Genomic DNA, 21763 nt, shown 5'->3' with positions numbered 1-21763 from the left:
CTAACTTGATGAAGGTTATTGTGCATTAAAAAATAAGCCTGTACTACAAACACTATTTTTCCCCTCGCCATTTTGGAGCATTTCCTGGGTTGGGGGATTGAGAGAAGAGAGGAGTATTGTTATTTGTGTGGTAAAATGTCTCCATCTAGTGGAGTGTCAGAGCATTAAACATTGTCAAAGTGTTGAAGGGAAAGTACTATCTCCAAAGCCATTTCCTTAAATGTATAATTTTAAACAAAGTAAACTCGTGTACATGGTCTTATAGATTTACAGCTGCATGTATTTCCTTTGGGATGTAAAGAAATGGGGCGAATAGAAATTGGATTTAAGTGTATGGTTTAAAGACTTTATGAGGACCATTCTCTCTCTTTTTGATTGATCTTTTTTGTTTAATAGGGTAAAAAGGAGAGATTAAAAACTAAGCATAACTTTTTGTTTTTTGTTTCTTTTTTTTGGTTTTTCTCCGGTACCGGGAACCGAACTCACGACCTTGCGCTTGCCAGGCAGGTGCTTTGCCGCTGAGCTAAATCCCCAGCCCCTAAGCATAACTTTTTAAAGTCCCTACCAGCACCATGCTTTCTGTGAGCTATTCTATTATTTATGCCAGCAAGCCCAAACCCACCGTGGTGCCCGCGATGTCTCGCCACCGTTGAGCCTTGGCTTTAGGAAGTCCTATGTGATCCTCACTCACTGCTCCCTTTGTTCAGAGGCGCCATCTTAGGGAACACTAGAGGAAGGCCCAGGTATAACACGGGCTGGTTAGTCAGTCTGGGGAGGATCGTTCCCCATCCCATATCTCACGTATTTTCTTCCCTAGCTTTGAAACAGAGTCTGGCCAAAATGGTCATTTTAAGGAGGGTGGGAGTTTTTGCCCAGATTTCTTGCCACCTTCTAGGACCAGAAAAGAAGAAAGAGAAGGTGCCAGCCCTGCCAGAGTCTAAGGTCTATTGCTGGAGGGCAGTCATATTGCTCCTGACTGCAGCCTGGAGGTGGGACACGCAGCCAAAGCCACCACTGTGGCCCACACACATGGCCCGTGGCCCATCACCTACTTGCTGTTAATGGAAAGAGCACACACTCCACCCCTGCTCTTTGTCACGAATCTAACCATGTGAACTTACACTGTGTAACTTACTTAATGCTTCAAGCTAAGAGTAGTGTCACAGGCCCTTCTTCACAGCTCTGAGGACTCCAGGATGAGACCGCACTGCGGCCCGGAATAAAGGACTGTGACTGGAACCCTCACACCCCTCTGAGTGTTTGTGCTTCCCCTGCCTGTGCTCATGCCTCCCGTCCCTCTCTCGCCCATGAGACATGAGCAGCCAGTGCTGGAAATATTTGATGGAATAACTTCAGACTACAAATGCCCAAGGAAGGCCTTGCTGTTGTAGTCTTGAAAACCGCACCTTGCATTTCCATGCAAGCAAGTAAGGCAGGTATTCAGAGCACACATCCACCCCTCCCCAGGCCGCCTGATAGCTTCCCTCCCCAGAGTGTCTGCAGCCGCAGTGGTATTCTAAAGGAACCTGAGGGTGGGCTGCTTCCCCCAGGTCCAAGTCTGCTGCTTACCTGGCAGAGCACCTGCTCAACACGAGAACTGCTCCTGGCCAGAGCACTGCATCTCACAAGGACAGTGGGAGACAACACGGCTCAGCTCATGAGTGACTTCAGTTGTAAACTGTGACTTGCACAGGCGAGGCAAGTATGTCAGAGTTAGAGAAAAGGAGGAACAGGGGACAGAATAACTCAGTAACAGTCTCAGACTTCACAGCATCCAGTCCAGCTATCAGATGCTGAAATGGGAGACGTGAACATCTGTTTTTCTCTTTTCTTTCCAGGGAAGGAGACTGGTGGGAAGCCCGCTCCTTGACAACTGGAGAGACTGGTTATATTCCCAGCAATTATGTGGCACCAGTTGACTCTATCCAAGCAGAAGAGTATGTTATTTTGTTGTTTTCACTTAACTGTGTGCTTTTAAAAGTTAGTTGCCTTGGTCTGATGCCCTTAACGTTTGGCAAAAGGAAGAAGAAATTCACTTGTGTTAAGAACTTGCTGGTTGAGAGGATGTGGTAATTCTGTCTTTCCCAGGTTTTATGCCTTGGTTTTTGTCATGTCTCTGCAGCGCTTGTACTGTTATTAACTTAATACTTCCCTCTAAGCCTGCGCATTTTTTAATTTATACTTATCTTGAAAGGAAACTGTATTTCAGCACCCTTAATGAAACTCAATATAACTTATAGATTAAAAGGCACTCATAAAAATATGATGAAATTCTCACTACTGCATATATTATTGACAGCCCCAGATTGGCCTACAGTCTGCTTCCTAGGGGAGGGGAAAATAATTATGAAAGATTAAAATACGATTTTTTTCCTTGATGTAATCAGGAATACTAAAGTCATACCTTCCACACCCCAGTGGAAGTATTCACATACAATACATCCCACAACTTGGAATCCTGAAGTGACTGATTTCCAATGATTCTTCCCTTTGACTGGGGTCTCAGTTATTTTTGATAGTAAATATTGATGAGCAGATATTTGACCCAAATATTCCACTGAGAGGCATTCGGGAAGGTGATCAGTAGGCTGAGAGGTTCTAGAAGGGAAGACCACTGTCCCTTCTGACCTGTAGGGGCGAGCAGGCACTTCCAAAGGAGAGACTTGCATTCACAGCTTGTGCCAGCCCTGACTTGGAGCTGGGGGGACGGAGCTGGGGCAGCGGTTTCCCAAATGCAGGAAATTGGCCTCTTCCCTGATACCTCAGGGACTTGCCTCACCAAAAAAGGGGTAGAAAAGAGTCAGCCACTAAGCCCAACCTTTGGCTCTGTTATTTAATTTTGCCATGGATTTGTTTAAGCACTGCAAGGAGGTTTAGACTCTACCCCTAGCCAAATCCCCAATTGGCTCCTTCTCTCATCTGTAATTCCCTTGTGTTTCCTCTCCTAAGAATATGTGCTTTGTTTCCCCCTCTCTAACACTCAGTGGTTCTGAGCTGGGGTTTTTTTCCTCCTAGTAAATGTATTTCATTATCAGTGAGAAAGGGGGTTTGTATCAAATGGATATTTTAGGACAGATTTGCAAACATATGTGCTGTTTCAGAATAAAACTCCCACCAAAATGTAGCATTACTCTGACTTAAACTAGGAACCTACTCACTATATATTTAAGTTTTACTTACAGTGATTAGTTTTATTTTATTTTAAAAGAATAAGATATTTTAAAATAATGCCTATGATGTTACATATGCTGTCAATTAGTGTTTTCTTAAACACTGTTTAGGTGTAAATCATTGTTACAGAAAATCCCTATTCACCCTTGTTTCACACAGCATTTTTTGTTTGTTTGGTTGGTTTTTTTTTTTTTGGTTTTTTTTTTTTTCTCCGGTACTGGGAACCGAACTCACGACCTTGCGCTTGCCAAGCAGGCGCTTTTGCCGCTGAGCTAAATCCCCAGCCCCCTCACACAGCATTTTAATTGGATTATTGATACCAACCCAGAAAGACAATTCTTACGAATGCTTGGTGTAATATTCTTTGTATCAGTAGTGCTAGATTAGGGCTTGTGACACATTTTGGTACTTCTGAAATCATTGAAGAGTTAACACATGCTCTTTTTTCTTATCTCCAGTGAAATTCTTTCATTCACAAAGACTTTGACAGTGAACATATAATAACTGTGTTTAAGTGTAATGAATTGAAACTTCATTTAAGAGTCTGGATCCTTTCAGAGTTCAGTACTCCAAAAATTGTTCCAACGCACAGATTCCAATGGAATGCTCCAAAATTCTCTGTTGGGTTCTTGGAGCACCCGCTGCTCATTCAGCACCTAGTACAGAAGTGTAAACTCATTGCCAGGGACTAGGCTTGCAAGGACAGGGAGAAGATACAAGACAATAGTCCTAAGGTGATTCCTCCTAAAGTGGCACAAAGCATCATTAATGTAATATTAAAATACCTGCTCCACCAAGTTGTTTTTGAGGACACGCTCCTTGACTGTAGGTATCTGAAGCACTCACAGTAAGCAGTCTCTGCAGCTGTGCCAGGAAAGCCACAGAGCAGATAGTAGACCAGGTGCTTGGGAAATACCTTTTACTTATCCAAGCCCTCACACCTGCTGTATAGGAAGAACAATTCAAAATAAGCATCCAAGGGTAGCCATCACATCAGGGTGAACTTGATAACCTTTTTCAGAATTCCAGGAGGTAAGAGTGTACTAAAAGTGTCATCCATCTTTACTTACCCTTTATCCATTCTGAGTGATTTCTTTATATATACGTATTTTAAAAGCTTGATTAGTGATCTTTCTCCATACTGAGACTGTTTTGTTATTTCCCAAGGGTTGTAATTATGCTCAGAAACCAAGGGTCTTGTAGATGAGCGTAGGAAATGTCTCCTACAGTTGCCATTTTGAAACAGGGTCTTCAATGTTTATGTGCATGCAGGTGGCACTTTTAATACAAGCCAACTCTATCCTCCTGGGAGGAAGGAAAACAACCCACAATTCAAATCTGATTTTTTTTCTCAGTGTGAAAGAGATGGAGTAGGGACAGAAGCAAGACTAGATTGAAAGAGAACTGAATAAAGCTGGAAAAATAGGGGGCTGGGGATTTAGCTCAGCGGCAAAAAGCGCCTGCCTGGCAAGCGCAAGGTGGTGAGTTCGGTTCCCGGTACCGGAGAAAAACAAAAAAAAAAGCTGGAAAAATATATACCTAAAGGCTAAGGGCAGAATTGGTGATCAGGAGACCCTGGGCAGGAACAGGCTGTGCTTTCTGTTCCATAGATGATTGTCATAAAGTATTCCCTTTCCTTGATCTCATTTAAAGGTGGTACTTTGGAAAACTTGGCCGCAAAGATGCAGAGCGACAGCTTCTGTCCTTTGGAAACCCAAGAGGTACCTTTCTTATCCGTGAGAGCGAAACCACCAAAGGTACGATAAGGAGTTGAAGAAGCTGGCTTGTCATTCAAATCTGTGGATTAGTCAAAGGGATGAAAGGCTTATCTGTAATGTACAAGGATTTTAAAGTGGCACCTCTCCTCCCTGCCTTGTGAGTGGAGTTCTGCTTTTAGTTTCCCCTGGAGGCTCTAGAACTGCAGACAGTGCCGGACTACAGAGGCTCAGAATAGAGATTTCTTCCTGAGCTGGACTCTGGGCAGCCCCCCTGCTCCTGGTGCACAGATCACAGAGTTTCAGAAGTCCTTTAGAATTAGGATTTTTTGAAACTCTTAGTTTCTCAGGCGCCAGTCATACAGGTTGTTTTTGTTTCCCTTTACATTTTTAGTAACTGAAGATTTTTGCTCTTCCTCTGTATTAACAACCCATTAAAGCCCATAAGAGGAGATAGGTCAAGGGGGGAAAAGTGAGGCCTTCTAGCGTGAGCTGTCAGACACTGATGATGCCTGTACAGTGTTATAAAGCAGAACTTTGAAGCTCACTCTAGAGATTGCCTGTGGATTTCCTTTGTACAGGCTGCCAGCCCTGTCTTCCCTGGCCCCCAGGGAGAGAACCCCAGGGAGGCGTGCTCAACGGGAGGTGCGCTCAACAGGACCGGGGTTTCTCTTGATTTCCCCTGAGGGAATTAGGCCTGTGCTGTGTTAGGCAACACAAGCACACCAAAGACAGGATGTTAGAAAAATAGCTGGGAAGCTTCCAGTCTCAAGGGCAAAATTATTTCATTACTTAAAAAAGCAATGGTGTATGTGTGTGTGTGTGTGTGTGTGTAAGAAAGAGAGTGAGAGAGAGGTAGAAAGAGAGAGGAAGAGAAAAAGAGTACATGATTATTATTAATCAGAATAGTCAAAAGACAAACTTGTAGTCAAAATAATTGGGGATGCTAATGCTTGCATATTTATTAGGTGCCTATTCACTTTCTATCCGCGATTGGGATGATATGAAAGGAGACCATGTCAAACATTATAAAATTCGCAAACTTGACAATGGTGGATACTACATCACCACCCGGGCCCAGTTTGAAACACTTCAGCAGCTTGTACAGCATTACTCAGGTAACCTTGGCTCTGACTATGTATTAACAGTTTAAATGCTGGAGGGATGGTTACACATAGAGCTCCAAAAGGGAAGGGAAAGGGAGGGAGGTATAACAAATATATATAAAGTCTAGTAAAATTGTTCTGTTCTCTTTTGTTCTGTTCTCTTTTGTTTTGTTTTGTCTTCTTTTGCCCGTCCCTGACTGTGGAGCTTGGTTGAGTTGCGCTATTACTATGCTTCTACCAGTTATTATGAGTTCCATGTGTTTATCAGAAGATTCCATGACATTGTAGTTCTCCAAGTAGAAAGCAATAGGTTAAATCTTTAAAGTTGTTCATTTTCATTTCCACCCTAAAGTCCTTGCGAGTTACCTTTTCCCACTCCCCTTCCTGCAAGGGGCAGAAGGAAGGGTCACTGGGGGGCGCTTCCCTGGGGACTGCTCCAGGGAGCATGGATTCCTGCCATCCCTGCACACTCAGCTCTGATCCCGGAGATCTGAATACGAATTTCATGCTGGTGGCAAGGGGAGTCATCAATCCATTTTCCAGGTGCTACTTCCCAAGGGCACTTCTGTTTCCTAACTAGAGTTGGACTTCTGTGACCCACAGCTCTTTTGTGTATTACATCTATTGTGTTAAACTTTTTAAAGGTAGACCTAACACCCACATGTCCCTATTATTTTGTTATTTCTGGAAACAAAATTATGGGTGAATAGGTGTGTGGCTTGTACATTTTTTAAGAGTCGTTTTATGTAAAATTGGTAAGTTGCTTTCTTTAGTTAGCATATATATCCAACTATACAGTACATATACTGCTGTGAATACAGGTATGAGTACACATGTACAGATACAGATCTATATCACATCAAGCCCAGGAGGTTTTTGTGTGACTCATGTATTTGGCATTGTTCTCACAACAATGGCACAACTCCAGAATAGTGTAGCTTTGACCTCTGCTGCTGCTCTGCACATTCATTGAAAAATATGTGTGGGAGGTTTTTTTAGCATAAAAAAAATCAGTCTTTTGAAAACAACCATAAGAAATGGCTGTATATTGATCCTGATCACTAATGAGCAACTGAAAACATTAACAGTGCTTGGTACTGGTAGTTCTGGCATTGGCTGTCTTGGTTTTTGAGATTTTAATGAAATATTTGAAAGAAATGAAGCAGAATCTCTCCCCAAGCTTAAATGAGATCCTCAAAATGTCTGCATGCTGTAAGGATTTTTCAAATGCTGAAATATATTTCATTACAACCAAACATCAGTAAGATCCCTAGGGTTTGGATCATTTGAAAATATTGTGTTGGAAAGGGCACCTTAATAACATCATAAAGCTGGAAGGAGAGAAGGGATATGAAGAACAATAGACATTTTTTAATCTCAGGGGGAAAAGACCATCTTAAAAAAACCAAGTTAGATTTGTTTTTATATTGGCTTTTCCTCTTCCCTCTTTCTCTTTTGCACATAAAATGCCTTTGAAATATTGACACATAAATAATTTCCTGCCTAAACATCTCATAACCTGATTCCATCAGGAAAGAAAGAAAAAAGAAAGAAAGAAAAAGTGAGTTACAGTCAGTTCCCAGAGATGAAGCAACAGTGCTGTGTTTGCTTTGCCTGGATGTGAGGGCTTCCAGAGAGAGAGGGGGCCCTCTCCACCTGCAAGCCAGTTCTGTGCTGCTTTTGTCACTTCCCTGAATTCTTTTTCTTTGTTAAGTCTTCTCACCTGATTTTTGACTTGACATTTAGTCAGTTTCTCCCTACCATTGCTAGACTCTAAAAGGTATACTTTTGTAGAAAAGAAAGGGGCGGGGGAAGCCTCCCAATAACCTCTTGAATGATAACTGCTGTTTTCCTTCTTTCACCATCATTGAGTTTCTGCAAATCTTAGTTTCCATTCTTTCTCCTTTCAATCCAGACTGCAAAATTACACGTAGGAGAATGTTACAAAGGTTTTTTTTTAAAATAGGAAATTGCAAAGAAGCAATGCAAGCATATCTGATTGGTCGAATAGGAGGTTAGAATACCAAAAAATATCCAGAGGAATGTGCCATCTTTCCCCTTAATGTAATCTTCAGGCTTATTTGTTCATAACTGTCCAGTGTCTTATAAAAGAATCTTGCAGCGAAGTTGCAGCTTTAAACATATTCATACCAGAGAGCTCCCCAAGTCCCTAGGAAATCCAGATACTAGAGGAAGAAAAGGACAGTCGTACAGACAGGCTTTAGTGAAAATGTACTTTTTTAAATCAGCAAGGCCACTTCCAGCATTCCAGAAGGCGTGTCTTTGGCACCTTGGGCTGAAGACAGTTTCCTCACTTAGTGAGTACAGAAACCAAAACATTCTGTGTCTGTATCCGTGCATAAACGGAAATCACACCGGTGACGTGGGGTAGTCGGAACTTGAAATGCCATCTATCCCGCTTCCAAAGGACATGTGTCATCATGCAGCGTCTAATCTGAGTGTGCGTAGTTCTCTGTGGACGCAGCTTGCCCAGTACACTGTGCCCCGTGCACTGTGGGGTGTGGGTTTGCGCTGTGTGTGTTGTTGTTACATGTATTCTGCTCTTCTCTCTTCTCCTGCTGCTGCCCCTGCTCCATCAGAGAGAGCCGCAGGTCTCTGCTGCCGCCTAGTAGTCCCCTGTCACAAAGGGATGCCGAGGCTTACCGATCTGTCTGTCAAAACCAAAGATGTCTGGGAAATCCCTCGAGAATCCCTGCAGTTGATCAAGAGACTGGGAAATGGGCAGTTTGGGGAAGTATGGATGGGTATGCTAAAACTCAGTTACTCTTATTATTAGCTTCCTGGTTTGGGAATCCCAAACATCAAAGATGGAAGGTGAAAATAAAGCCTTTGGGTCCTGGAAGAGAGTTTGAATTCCTCTAAATGGGGAATAATGACTTCTGTTTCAAAATTCTACAATTTCTAGAAAAAAGAGATAAGTTGACAGCATTGGCAAAGCACCCAGGTGGTGGTGCTGTTTCATGAGCCTCAGTTCATAATCCAATAAATGGTAGAAGGCATGTTCTAGCCTACAGAACGTGTCTTGCCTCTGTTTCCAGCCACTAATATTTGTTGAATTTCACCCTGTAGGGCAAATCACCTTCCATCTTTCCTAGTTGCATGCGTGGTTATGGATTATAAGGACTGTGTTTTCTTTATTAATTCCCTTTCCTGTAGAGAAAGCTGATGGTTTATGTTTTAACTTAACTGTGATTTCATCGAGTTGTGCCCCACAAACCTCTGGATTGGCTAAAGATGCTTGGGAAGTTGCACGTGACTCGTTGTTTCTGGAGAAGAAGTTGGGGCAGGGGTGTTTCGCTGAAGTGTGGCTTGGTAAGGCAGGGGGCACATTTTGTTTTGGCTGCAAATCAAAGCCAGTGAAAAGGACAGTTTTGAACAAACACACACACATATAGCCACTGGGACAAAGACACTTAACCCGGGTAACTGGATGGCCATGGACCATCCAGATTTTCAAGATATGGTGATACCTGGCTGTGCTCAGCTGTCCTACTCAACGTGGTTAATTAAGCACCTGCCAAACAGGGAACTGATACACTATGAATGTGGTATTTTCCTAAGAAATAGGAAGGTAAGATGCTGTATGTGGGTAGCAATAAAGACCATGGGCCTGGTTTGAATCCTTATGAGCTGATCAACCATTAATAAGGGACTTATTTAATCTCTTTGAGCCTCAATTCTCTCATCTGTAAAATTGAAGTGGTACCTGCTTCATAAAAGTGTCTTGAGCACTGTATGGGACAATATGTTCAAAGTCCCTTGTAGATGGTAGGTGGTCCCTCAGGATTTCTTTTATAACCACTGTGGGTCACTTGCAGCTTTGCATTTGTCAGTAAAACAGTACTAAAGCTTAGGAAATCCCTCTTTTATAGAGTCTATTAAAAACATAGAGATCTTTGGGTAAAAGAGGGTTTGGCAAGTAGTACTATACAGATATATTACATAGGTAGATAGATAGATGCACTAATGGACAGTAGACAGAAGTATACTGAGACACACATATAAATGTATGCATACACTATTATAATAAGGAATTCAGATGATTGTGTCTGCCTTTGGACTTCATTTCAAGTACTGTAAGAAATATTTGTATTTTCTTCCCCGTTATTCACCCAACTCGTAATTGAAGTTGTGGATCCTAAGGATTTTAATCAAATCATTGACACAGTCTGGAAGAATTGGGTCCTATAAGAAAATTTATTTTCATACTTTTAGTTATCAATTTTAAATCATTACCTAGACCACTAAGACTCTGTTTCCCATGAAATGTAAAACAACACACCACCAAAATCAGAATGGGGACCTATGTAATTATTCAGATTGCTATTTGAGAGGAAGATCTTACAGTACTTAAATTTGGAGGTTGCTAAAATTTTGATCACAAAGATCACTTACACATTGTCAAATTTCCCACTGACTCTTAGAGATGGGTACTTTATGATATTTAAACTCTTCTTTAAGTCACTGGTTCTTCCATAATTTATATCTTTGTAGGTTCCAAGTAGTTATAGAAACTACATTTTTAACAGGGTAATAAAAATTGCTCCAATTTACAGAATTTCTAGATCCTGAAGCCATAGATTAAATATAAAAATGAATATTAATTTACAGTAGTCTTCTCTTTTAAATAACAGCTATTTCTTTTCCCTTTATAAAATTATCCTTCAGAGCCAGGTGTGGCACTGTATGCCGGTAATCTTAGCACTTGGGAGGCTGAGGCAAGTGAGTGTGAGGCCAGCCTGAACTGCGTAGCAAGACCCTGTCTCAAAAAACAAAACAAAAACAATAAAGCTACCCTCTGAATCACACCTCTAACAATAGAATACATACAAAATCCAATGTTTGGTTATGTTTTGTTTTAATTTGGAAGCTAAAAGAGATTCAACAGACAATCCAATCCCATTTCTATATTTTACAGGTGACATAACTGACCATGACCATAAACTGACCCTTGCCTTTGGATCAACTAGATATTTTAACATGGAAAGTTTAAACATTTCTGTTTCCCCCTACCTGCTGTTTAATTTTCCCAGTCCACCTGATAGAAGCAATTGGCCTTATGGTGGCTGACCATTAGTAAATGTGAGGGATGTGCCTGCCTGGGGGAAGTGTTGACAAGGAGGCTGTGAGCTCTTGCTAGTGCTCATCTGCATGCTTAGCTCAACTGTTCAAGGACTCAGTCAAGTAGCTTGTCCACTGCAGACAGTTGAAAACCTACTCAGTTTCCAAGCATCCTCAGTGTGTCCCCATAACGTACTTTGAATGGTGTAACCCATAAAATGGAGCTTAGTCTAATATCTTCCGTGCTCACTCCATGAGGAAGGAATGGCTATAGGACTGTCAGGACTGTTCTAAACTCTGGACATTTTTCACTGTTAAACAAGGGGTCCAGTGCTTTTGATGTAAATTTGCAAGCATATGGCTCAGATAGACAGACAAAAATTGAAAACAGTAAATAATATAGCCATAAGTAAATTCATTTTTCCTATTAAAATACTTTGACAGAGTCCTTGTAGTTGACTGCCTTTGTGCACAAAAGCCATATTAGGTTTTTAAAACTTAAAATCTAGCTTTAGCTATTAGTGTAAATACCTATTAGCCTAAAGCTTTTTTTTCTATCAAAAGAGGATGTTTGGTTTGACTTAATATTGTGGGATGTTTGTAGGTACCTGGAATGGAAACACAAAAGTAGCCATAAAGACTCTTAAACCAGGCACAATGTCCCCTGAGTCGTTCCTTGAGGAAGCGCAGATCATGAAGAAGCTGAAGCACGACAAGCTGGTCCAGCTGTACGCGGTGGTGTCTGAAGAGCCCATCTACATCGTCACCGAGTACATGAACAAAGGTCGGGCAGTGCTTCTGCTGTCTCCACCCCACGCTGACGTATAGGGCCTGTTTCAGGCAGCGATATTCAGCTTCCTGCATGCTTTGGTCCCTAGTTTCTGCAGGAGTCCAGCATTCCCATCAGGAAGCATCGCTTTGTGCTGATTAATGAAAATACCTTTAAAACAGACCAGCCTTGAGTTTACCCCCATCCTTGTGAAATGCAGGGCATCGCATGTTGCGCATGTTAGAAGTTCAAGTTTCTCTTTATAATTAAAGGATTTACTTTAATATTAGACATGGTAGAGAGGCTTTAACAATTTGCTTTGACTTGGAATGCAATAACTTCTGTTAAATTTCCTTTTAGTAGGGCTGAACAATATCAGGCACTAATTTCTGGACTAAGTTTAGTCTCCATCATTTCAGCATCTTCATTTTCTTTCAGCTCTCTTCTTAAATATCAGATGAAGAAAAGACATGTATTTTATTCCGTGTGTGTGTGTGTGTGTGTGTGTGTGTGTGTGTGTGTGTGTGTAAGAGAGAGAGTCTTTGTAATCATACCAGCATTGTTGGGGATAAGGCCAGAGAGATCACTTTGTTTTGGAAAAATAGATGAAAACAAGAAACAGCCTTAAAAGGCAATGCATTATACATCAGAAGACACCAGTGTATTTTTCTTTGCCACGTACTTTATTTTAAAATATAAATGGAATTTTTCCTGGCAGATTGTTTGTCCTTCGTATCCAGGGTTATTTTGTAAATAACTTTATGATTAAAGCATTAAAAAATCACTGATGGCCATCATGAACCTCCACCTTCTGCAAATGATTATTTCTGTCTTGGTGCTAGTTCTGAGCCTGCTCAGGCTGCCTTACAAGACTGACTCTGAAGTCCCAGCTGTTTTGTTTCAGATGTCTGATTTAAGGCTTGGCAGGCTATGATCTAATTAGGGGGAGCTGGCTGCCCCCCACATATTCCTCACGTATCCTTTTCTGGACTTAAAATCTGTACATAAGCTAGGGCAGTCATTCTCAAACTTTACATTGTACAGAAATAACTTGGAGGCTTCTTAAAACACAGGTTTATGAGTCCAGCTTCTAGTTTCTGGCTCGTTAGACCTGGGTGGTGCCTGAGAACATGCATTTCCAGCAAGCCTGCTGGTACTATTGCTGCCAGCACCAGGGCCACATTTTTGGACCATTCAACTGGGCTAAATTTTCCCTCTATCGTTTCCTTTCTGCAGAGCTAGTTGGGGGATGAGCTTCAAGGGGTACAGATCCCTACATGTTCCTCGTGGATATTGAGTTTCATTTCTTCTTTTGTCGAATTTTTTGTTACCCTCAGAAATGAAATCAATACTGTGTATTTTCAAAAGGTAAAACTGGCCTTGTAGTGCATAAATTTTTTTGCCCTAGCATCATATAAAACCCTATCTTTATTGATAGTGTTATTCTACTCAGTAATCTTTTACTTAGAGTAAGAAAGCCAGGGGCTGGGGATTTAGCTCAGCGGCAAAAGTGCCTGCCTGGCAAGCGCAAGGTCGTGAGTTCGGTTCCCGGTACCGGAGAAAAACCAAAAAAAAAAAAAAAAAAAAAAAAGAAAGCCAGTTACTCCTCTGTTGGGAATTTTTAGCTTTCAAAACATTGAAATGGTTTTATGTTTTGTTCATAGGAAGTTTGCTTGATTTCTTAAAAGACGGTGAAGGAAGAGCTCTGAAATTACCAAATCTTGTGGACATGGCAGCACAGGTAGGCCCCGTGTGCCTGGTTAGTGCCACAGCTGTGACAATCACCGTCACCCGGTCAGGGTATAATGGATGTGCCCTCTCCCCCACTTTCCACAGGTTGCTGCCGGAATGGCGTACATCGAGCGCATGAATTACATCCACAGAGACCTGCGATCAGCAAACATTCTTGTGGGGAATGGACTAATTTGCAAGATTGCTGACTTTGGATTGGCCCGGTTAATTGAAGACAATGAGTACACAGCCAGACAAGGTGGGCACTTGAGTGCTGATGATGCGTGGTCACATCTGTGCAAACGGTAGCTGTTTACTCTGTGACTCTCCCCCTTCCTTTCCCATCCTACAGAGAGTATCTGAAATGCCATTCTTTGCCGGCTTTCCTTTCTCCTCTTTGATCTGGCAGGAGCTGGACAGCCTGCAGGCGGAAGGCTGCAGTGCACTTAGCGGGTGGAGGATGTACTTCCTGTGTGTCAGCGAGTCGGGTCCACTTCTGTGGTCCTTCTGTTCGTGCGCCCTCCTCACTGCATCCAGGCTCAGGACTCTCTGCTTCTGCACAGAGAGGGCTATGGAAGGCCGAGAGATAAGTCAGATTCAAGCTCGTTGCTCAGTCCAATTCCCAGCAGAAAATGGGAGGCACGTTCGGGATGGAAAAGTTGATAAGGAGCCTTTACAAAGGCACAGGCAGGATTTAGGGAAAGCAGCAGGTCACAGTGCAATACCTCAGGGCTTGCGACAGCGTCATAGCCAGGGCCTGAATGGCAAAGCGTGAGAGCAAACGTCAGAGTAAGAGAGCCTCCTGGTAGAGAAGAGACTCAGGGACATGTTGGGGATTAACCCTGACCTCGCTCTCCAGCCACCGTCCGGGCCTCCTACCAAGCCCAACCAGAAGCCAGAGGTCAGAGGAGCCCATCGGTGAATTGTCATGGGTCCACGCCAGGAGAAGAAGGGTAGAAAGAAAGTCTGAAGGGACTGTGGATGGGACAGTGAAGTCCCTCAGGAAGCCCTACCCTCCAGCATCCTCTGCCCCTGTAAAAACTCGTAGACGTGAAACACAGCCCAAGCCAGAGCCACTGCACCGGGGCAGCGGGCAGGGTGCAGTGGGGGTTGCAGGTGCCAGGGAGGAGTTCCCAGGGCGCTCTCCCCTCCTCCTGGATCTTCACAGATCAGTCCCCAGGAGAATGGGTGGAATGAAGTAGGAAGTCTTTGAGTAAGTGTTGGCTCCTGCCTCAGCGCCAAGGCCAGGAACTGGGAAAGGGAGGCGCTTTCGCTGTTTTTAACCGAAGTCACATCATTCCAAGCAAGGCTGACCGGGGGCTGGAATCTAGGACAGGGTGGTGCTTCCTACAGAATTTCATAGTGACCATCTCTGAAATTCTCCTCCTCCTCTCCCTTTTGATTCTTCATTTCATGCCAGTTCTTTCCTCCTTTTATTAGACTCTGAGAATAGAAACATTCTTTGCAATCTCAAGCGATGAGAGAAAATGTTAAACCAAGACCCTGGCTGGTACAGATAGCAGCCAAATGCTCGATTACATGTTGGTCAGACAGCTCAGCTATTTGAATTTCCCGGACACGTGGCAGTTCTTGTCCCAGAGCCAAATGCCCGAGCGGTGAGCACACGCGCTCGCAGATCCAGATGGCTGCACATCTAATCACAGGCACCTAGCAGCCCTGATGGGCACAGCAAGGCAGAGGGGAGAGTGCACCTGACTGTGAGGCAAGGTGAGCCGAGGGTGTCTGAGTGACCATGGACTGAGCCCTGCGTGACCCCTCAGACTGGGAAAGAGAGCAGGCTAGCAACATTGTAAGACGCGAAAATTCCTTTTAAGAAGGGCTAGAATGAGAACAGATACACTTTCTTCTGTGTGTGAGTTTCAGTGCCAGGGGTGCAATTCTTTCTTCCCTCTTTCCAGCTCTGTGGAGTTTGTGGTTAATGCCCTTGAACTACTGATAAATGGGAAGGTTGTGGGACCACGAGCTACCTCATTCCCTGTGGAAGCACTTCCCCTGGCTGAACCCAGAGAGTGGTAATCCAGCTCCACCCACGTTCTGTGTCTTCAGGGTCTTTCTGGTGGCTTTCCCCACCTCCACCGCCCCAGGCTGCCTGCACTTCTTCGCAGGGTCAGCCCATACCCTTTGTCCTGCTTTCCCTTACAGAATTTCCCAGTGGAAGATCCCAGCCTTCCCTGGTAGAATGTTTGTTCTTCTTTCTTTCCTTTACCAAACACCTTCAGATGCATGCCAAATACGGGAAAGACATAAGTAGGGAGAAATAAATGACCTGGAGGACTGAGCTGCGGGCGGGGGAGACAAAGCGTGTGAAGCCTCAAGATTTCCAGAGAAAGTAAAAGACATGCCGTCCTACAGCAGAGGGAAAGGAAGGGGCAGGGGCATGTGTGAAATACCTCAAAGCACGACCTTCCAGGGGCGGGATGTATGTGGAGAACAATGGAGAGGACTCCGAGGGTGGAGTCACTTGTAGAGTCTCACAGTGGGAAAATGACAGTCAGCGCTTGAATCCAGTGTTAAATAATAGTTACCTTACTGCATTCACCCTCTTAAACCATGCTCATTACCTTCATCAGGACAGTGGCTAAAAGAACAGAAAATGAAAAGGAGAGGGCTCATCACAGTCCCTTTTTCTCTTGTATAGGAGAGTTTTAAGGAGCACCATCTAATGTGCATGTGTGGGAGGTTTTGAAAGACTTTCATTTTCCAGTCCGAGGAAAACTGAGCTGCTGATAAAATTCCTCCCAAGGATCCACCCTGCCCCCATCTTTTCAGCAGGCAGAAACGGCCTAGCGTGTATCTGCTGGTATATTCTGCAGATGGCATGCGTGCTGCATGCTGAAATTTCTGCCGGGGATTAATCAGCTCCTCCAGACAGCTGGTCCATGTGCCTAATATTTGCAAGTCGGGTTTTATGTTACCCACAGGCCACAGCTATGCCGCATCTTGATTACGGGAGTGTAGGCAGGGTTCAGAAACCGGTGCCAAGCACAGATATTTTAGGACCATGAATGACAGTTGTTTGCAAAACAGTTGTGAGTTTCCCATCTCAGGGTGCAGTGAAATGTCTGTCACCCCGTCTGAGCATGGAGGTATGATGGCCCATGGCAGAAGCATGGTTAGGATTTGGAGCTGTGTGACACATGTCCTTTCCTCCTGCCGTCCCCTGCCCCCACTTGGACTGAGAGCAGAAACCCTGTGTCCTGGAAGAGGCCGAGACTTGACCCTGTGCCTGTGAGGGTCCTCCACTGACCGAATTCCAGAAGGCACGAGAAATGATTTGAGATTGCTTATTCTCCTTTGCCTGGACATCTCACTCAATTAGAGCAAATAATTCTTGAGTCGTAAAGTTTTTGCTCAATTTTGCCCCTTCAGGATCTCAAAATAATGCTAATAATACCAGTATTAGAGTGCCCTGTCCATGAAAGGGACATTGCTAAGAGCTGCTGATATGAAGAAGGCCAGGTGTGGTGGCCTGTGGCTGAGTTGCAGCTATTAGGGAGGCTGCATGAGTGGACTATTTGATTTCAGGAGCTCTAGACCAGTGTAGGCAACATAGGGAAAGTATGTCTCAAAAATAAAACTAAAATATATATACATATATGTGAAGAAGGATAAGCAGCCTGTAACCACACCAGGAGCCATCAACGGGCATGAGGTAGATTGCTTAGGGGCATTGAAGTTCCACACTGAAGTCACATAGAAGGGGGTTGAAACCCAACTCCAATCTATTGATCAACCTGGGGCTTTGGCCAAGTTTTTAACTATAAATCATCTCACCTGCTTTGTGCATTTTTTCAAAGGTTAAGTGCAATAATTTATGTAGTGTTTACACCAGCACTCGGCATATAGAGAGTAGTAAATAAATGTTACTTCTTATCATTTTGTCCTACATAAGACTAGGTTACTGGGGAATAAACAGTTGAGTGAGTAAGTTTGTAAGTGCAGAGGAAAAGCTCAAACACTATTCACGAGAAGGAAAGAGTAGTCGAAGGCAGTTCCCAGGTGGTCAGATGCGAGCCGACCTGAGAATGGAATTTACCACCAACAGAAGTGAACAAGCCATGAGGAAGCTATTACTTTCAGAGGGGGAAGATGAAAGATTTGGGGTTCATTGAACTTGAGGCAACTGTTGCTGGTGCATCCCAAAATAGAGAGGTCAGCCAGGTGTCCTCAGCTGATCCTGTGGCCACAGCTGGGCCCTCCCCTGCGTCACTTGCCCTGTCTGCAGAGCCTTCATAGCCACCTACCTACTGGTGCTCCCAGCTGCCTTCTAGAGCTCATTGCAGTGCCCCCCCCCGCTACAGCTGTGTGAGGCGTGAGGATCTGTGCCTGTGCCGCCGTCCTAACACCCCACTGGCGTGTATAACTCTGGTCTCCGGGGACCTCCAGCATACTGCTCCTGGGACCTGCAGTCCCTCCATCCACCAGCTCCTCTGTACAGCAGATGAGAAGCAGAGCAAGAATTCTCTTCCACCTTGCTATGTCTTCATAAGCTCTCAGGCAGCTTGGTGCCGGCTGATGTTGATTTATACCAACCAAGTTCAGAGCCCTGACTTGTGTGTGAGAATACTGCAACTTGCCTGTGGGCTGTTACTGTTGTACTGAGCCGTGACATTCATACCGTAAAGTAAGCCAGGCAGGGCATTTTCATGGACATGGGTGCACCTGAAACTGCCGCACAGGAAGGTGCATGTTGGAAGACCCTGTAGTTCCACTCCCAGTCAGTAGCCGTCCCCGGACATAGTTTTGCCTGTAAGTGACCACCATATGTGTGAACCATGCAGTGTCACTTTGTCCCCTTGGCTCCTTTCACATTAGCATGTCTGGGAGCCTCGTCCATGTTGTTGTATGTAACCGTCATGCTTCCATTCTCCTAGCTGACTGGCATTGCACCATGTAGACACATCGCAGTTTACTACAGGATGCTGTGGTCCAGGAGGAGTGGGGAATTTTCAGCTCTGGGGCCTTTATGAACAAAGGTGCCACGCAGGTGGAAGGATGCTCTCATATATCCGGGGTACGTTCCCAGGAGTGGAAGAGGCAATCATGGGCCAGGCTGAGGAGGGAAGTTGTCAGTACTGCCTTACGCATTCGGTAGACGCATCTCTAAAGGGAGAATATGCAGTTACTGTGCTGTTTATCAGTGTTGTACTCCACTACGGCCGCGGGTTGGAAATTAGGAGCCCTGGGTTTGAAGCAGCTCTACCACTTACAAGCTTGGTGTCCTTGGGCAAATCATTTAACCTTTTCTGAGCCTCATTTTTTTTATCATCTGTAAAGTAGAAATAATAAAAATAATGACCTCAGATAATTAGAGTAAGAATTAAATGAGCCATCTATATAAATTCTTTGAGGGCTATGGAATATAAAAGTCATTCTGATAACCTTAATTCCCTTAGCTCTGAGATGCTGACAGGAAGATCACAAGTTCGAGCCCTGCCTAGACAACTTAGTGACTTAGGGAGACCCTGTCTCAAATTGTAAAAATTTAAATAGAAAGACTATTAATAATCAATAGAGAAGAAAGAAACTCTTTGAAGAGAAATAACATATGTCATTATCTTATAACCAGAACCAGTCTGCCCACCACTCTGACAATATCTGCATGCCCTGAGGACCCTTTGGCTTGAGCATAGCTATGAGTCAGCTGTCTGCTGCCACCACCCTGGGTGGCCTTTCCTTTCTCCTCCTCCACCTTCTTTTGGAGCCCTGCCTGCCTGCTATCCCTGTTGTTTTTGACCCTGTCAGCTCCAGGTAGCAGCTGGGCATTCTCCGCACTTCATGTGCCGAGCACACACCCGGCAGACGCACTGTGTGGCGTCCGGCTGAGCTTCGGTGCAGCCAGTCTCACACCCTCTTTGCAGGGGTGACCTGGCCTGGGGCCCAGCAGAGAGCCCTGTGGGCACAGCACACAGCAGTGTTTGGTGAATATTTGTGTGTAGCAATGGAAACAGCCACCGCCACCGCCCCCTCCCTGCCCTGCCTCAGACATGCTCTCCAAGCAGAGTGCACAGCGCTCCTGGAGCCATACTCTTGTGGCCGCAAGAAGCTCCAGAGAGGATTGTGTTACCTCGATGTTCTCTGCGCACCACAGGCTCGTCCCTGAGGTTAGCACAGTCGGAGCTGGACAGTGCTGACTGTGCTGCATTTCTGCAGAATAAACTCTGGCCTCTCAGAGCCTCAGCTTTCTCATCTGTAAAATAGGGTCAGTGTCAGCTCATTGCAGAAGATGATTAGTAAACTGTTGGTGCTGTTCACTCCTTCCGGCTTTTTCCTTCAGCACTCCGTGTGGTGTCTTTTGGATACCAGACCTCCCTCAGTCTCCTCTCACACCCCTCTCCCCTCCTTTTGGTGGCAGGGCTGGACTGATTAAGAGTGTGTTCCACAAATTCAGATTACCTTGGTGTGGATCGCATGCTTCCTGCTAATTTGATGTGAAACCTTGGATAAGCTACTTGTAATAATAGTTATCTATATAGTGGAATCGTTATATGGCTTCCCTGGGAACAGACTAAACAAATGCTGAGTTGTAGGTCAGAGCAACTAGTTGTAGTTGATATTTGTAGTAATGGTAAAAGTATTATTATTGACCCTGTGGGTGCTAATACACACACACACACACACACACACATTCAGGAGCTGTGTGTGCAGACATACATGCTACATCGGGCTTTCCTGACCCACTTTCCTCAGCTGCTGTTGCGTGGAGAACCCACCTCCATAGCTCTCTTCACTTGAGTTCTCACAAAGAACAGAACATGGGGCTGCTCTGTGGTTTCGGTTTGTTTGAAAGTTCTAAGTTAGTGACAGGATTGTTGCTGAGAAGCAGATGTCAAGACATTGTAATCTTTGGAACAGACTAAGAAATAGGGGTGTTTGGGACTTTGTGTGAAGCTGCCAGTTTGTGTATTAAATAGGAGAAGAAAAATGTGTCTGTTCAAATGTTCCCAGTATTGAGGGTTTAAATTGACTAGATTATTGTCTGGAGGAAAATTCACATATAAATTAGACTACCAAGAATTCATAATTGTTACAGTTTTCATGTTAATTATTTCATGTTAAAAAAATTGTTACTGCATAAATTAACACATTCTTTCCTGGAGAACATATTTTAGAAAGATTTGTTACTTTAATAACTCTTTGTGTATTAGAAATCCCAGATGCCTGTACTAATTAAATATAATCAGATTTTGGATTCAGAAAGCACAGTGGCCATTTAACACAAACAAGCAGACAGCCAGGGTGACGAAGGAGGCCAGGAAGAAGTGGATCCCTGTTTCTTTTAGACTTTGAATTTCACAATTCAGAACCGGGAATTCAATTCCTGTCCTTCCTTTGTATTACAATGGCTGGGGATTATTACACCCAGAGCACCAGCTTTCCAGCTCAGGGGCTCCTGCAGAATTATTAATCAGCCACTTCTAAGGCCCTGTAATCCGGTAGCGGATCAAGGCTGATCTCACCGTGAGATGCCCTCCCCCGCCCTCGTCAGCACATGCATTTCTTGTTGTCTGTCAACAGTATCGCCATTCTTGCATGGTGTGCTGCGACCTGAGCAGCAAATGTCAGGAAAGGAAAGGGAAAAAAGCCTGTTAATTATTGAATTTAATTCCTTCCGTCCTGGAGAAGCAAGCCACCCTCTGATGAAAAGCAAACCCTTTCCAAAGCAAGCCATTGTTTTAAGTATGGAGCCGGAAATGTGCTTGTTCCCAGCCGGAGCCATGAAAAGCCACCGTGAGATGAGCACGCCACAGTCCCATGTCGCGATGGGAGTTTATCATTCCGAGGGCTCTTCCGGGAGAAGCAGCCTCCCAGCAGGGCCCCCGGCCTCCCAGAGGTCAGCCACTTGTTCTGCGGAGCTGAGCAGCATACAGAAACCGCGCTGCTTGTCTTCCAGCCTCTCAGAGGCCGACTTCAGCACACTTCCGTCACCAGGCAGAAATCGCCTTCATTTGTATTCCACCAGTTCAAGCTCCAGGCTTCCTCCCACATTTCTGGGAGGGACTGCTTTGTTTATCTGCTGAGCCACCGCTGTGGGCCCAGATTAATAGTCAGGGGGAGCAGGTCAGACAGGCAGGGAAATGGAGATGAACGGTACCACGCATCCGTTTCCCTCCTAGAAAGGATATGTTGAAAGCCAGATTAAAATAAAAAGGGATTTTAAATCACCC

At 44.3% G+C, this 21763-nt stretch overlaps 1 protein-coding gene across 1 annotated transcript in view; it reads left to right on the top strand.

Annotated features, from left to right (window-relative positions):
* Fyn (FYN proto-oncogene, Src family tyrosine kinase) overlaps nt 1-21763 on the top strand; it is a gene marked incomplete in the record, with an annotated part of 194505 nt that overhangs the window by 149651 nt on the left and 23091 nt on the right. Inside the window, 7 exon segments of the mRNA XM_005377912.2 lie at nt 1839-1937; nt 4825-4928; nt 5855-6004; nt 9170-9325; nt 11679-11858; nt 13508-13584; nt 13680-13833. Coding sequence (XP_005377969.1) covers nt 1839-1937; nt 4825-4928; nt 5855-6004; nt 9170-9325; nt 11679-11858; nt 13508-13584; nt 13680-13833 — 920 coding nt within the window.

This window comes from Chinchilla lanigera, unplaced genomic scaffold (assembly GCF_000276665.1).
Source record: "Chinchilla lanigera isolate Chin_1 unplaced genomic scaffold, ChiLan1.0 scaffold00010, whole genome shotgun sequence".
Classification (NCBI taxonomy): domain Eukaryota; kingdom Metazoa; phylum Chordata; class Mammalia; order Rodentia; family Chinchillidae; genus Chinchilla; species Chinchilla lanigera.
The sequence above is the reverse complement of the archived record's forward strand: the minus strand, read 5'-3'. Positions and strand labels throughout refer to the sequence as shown.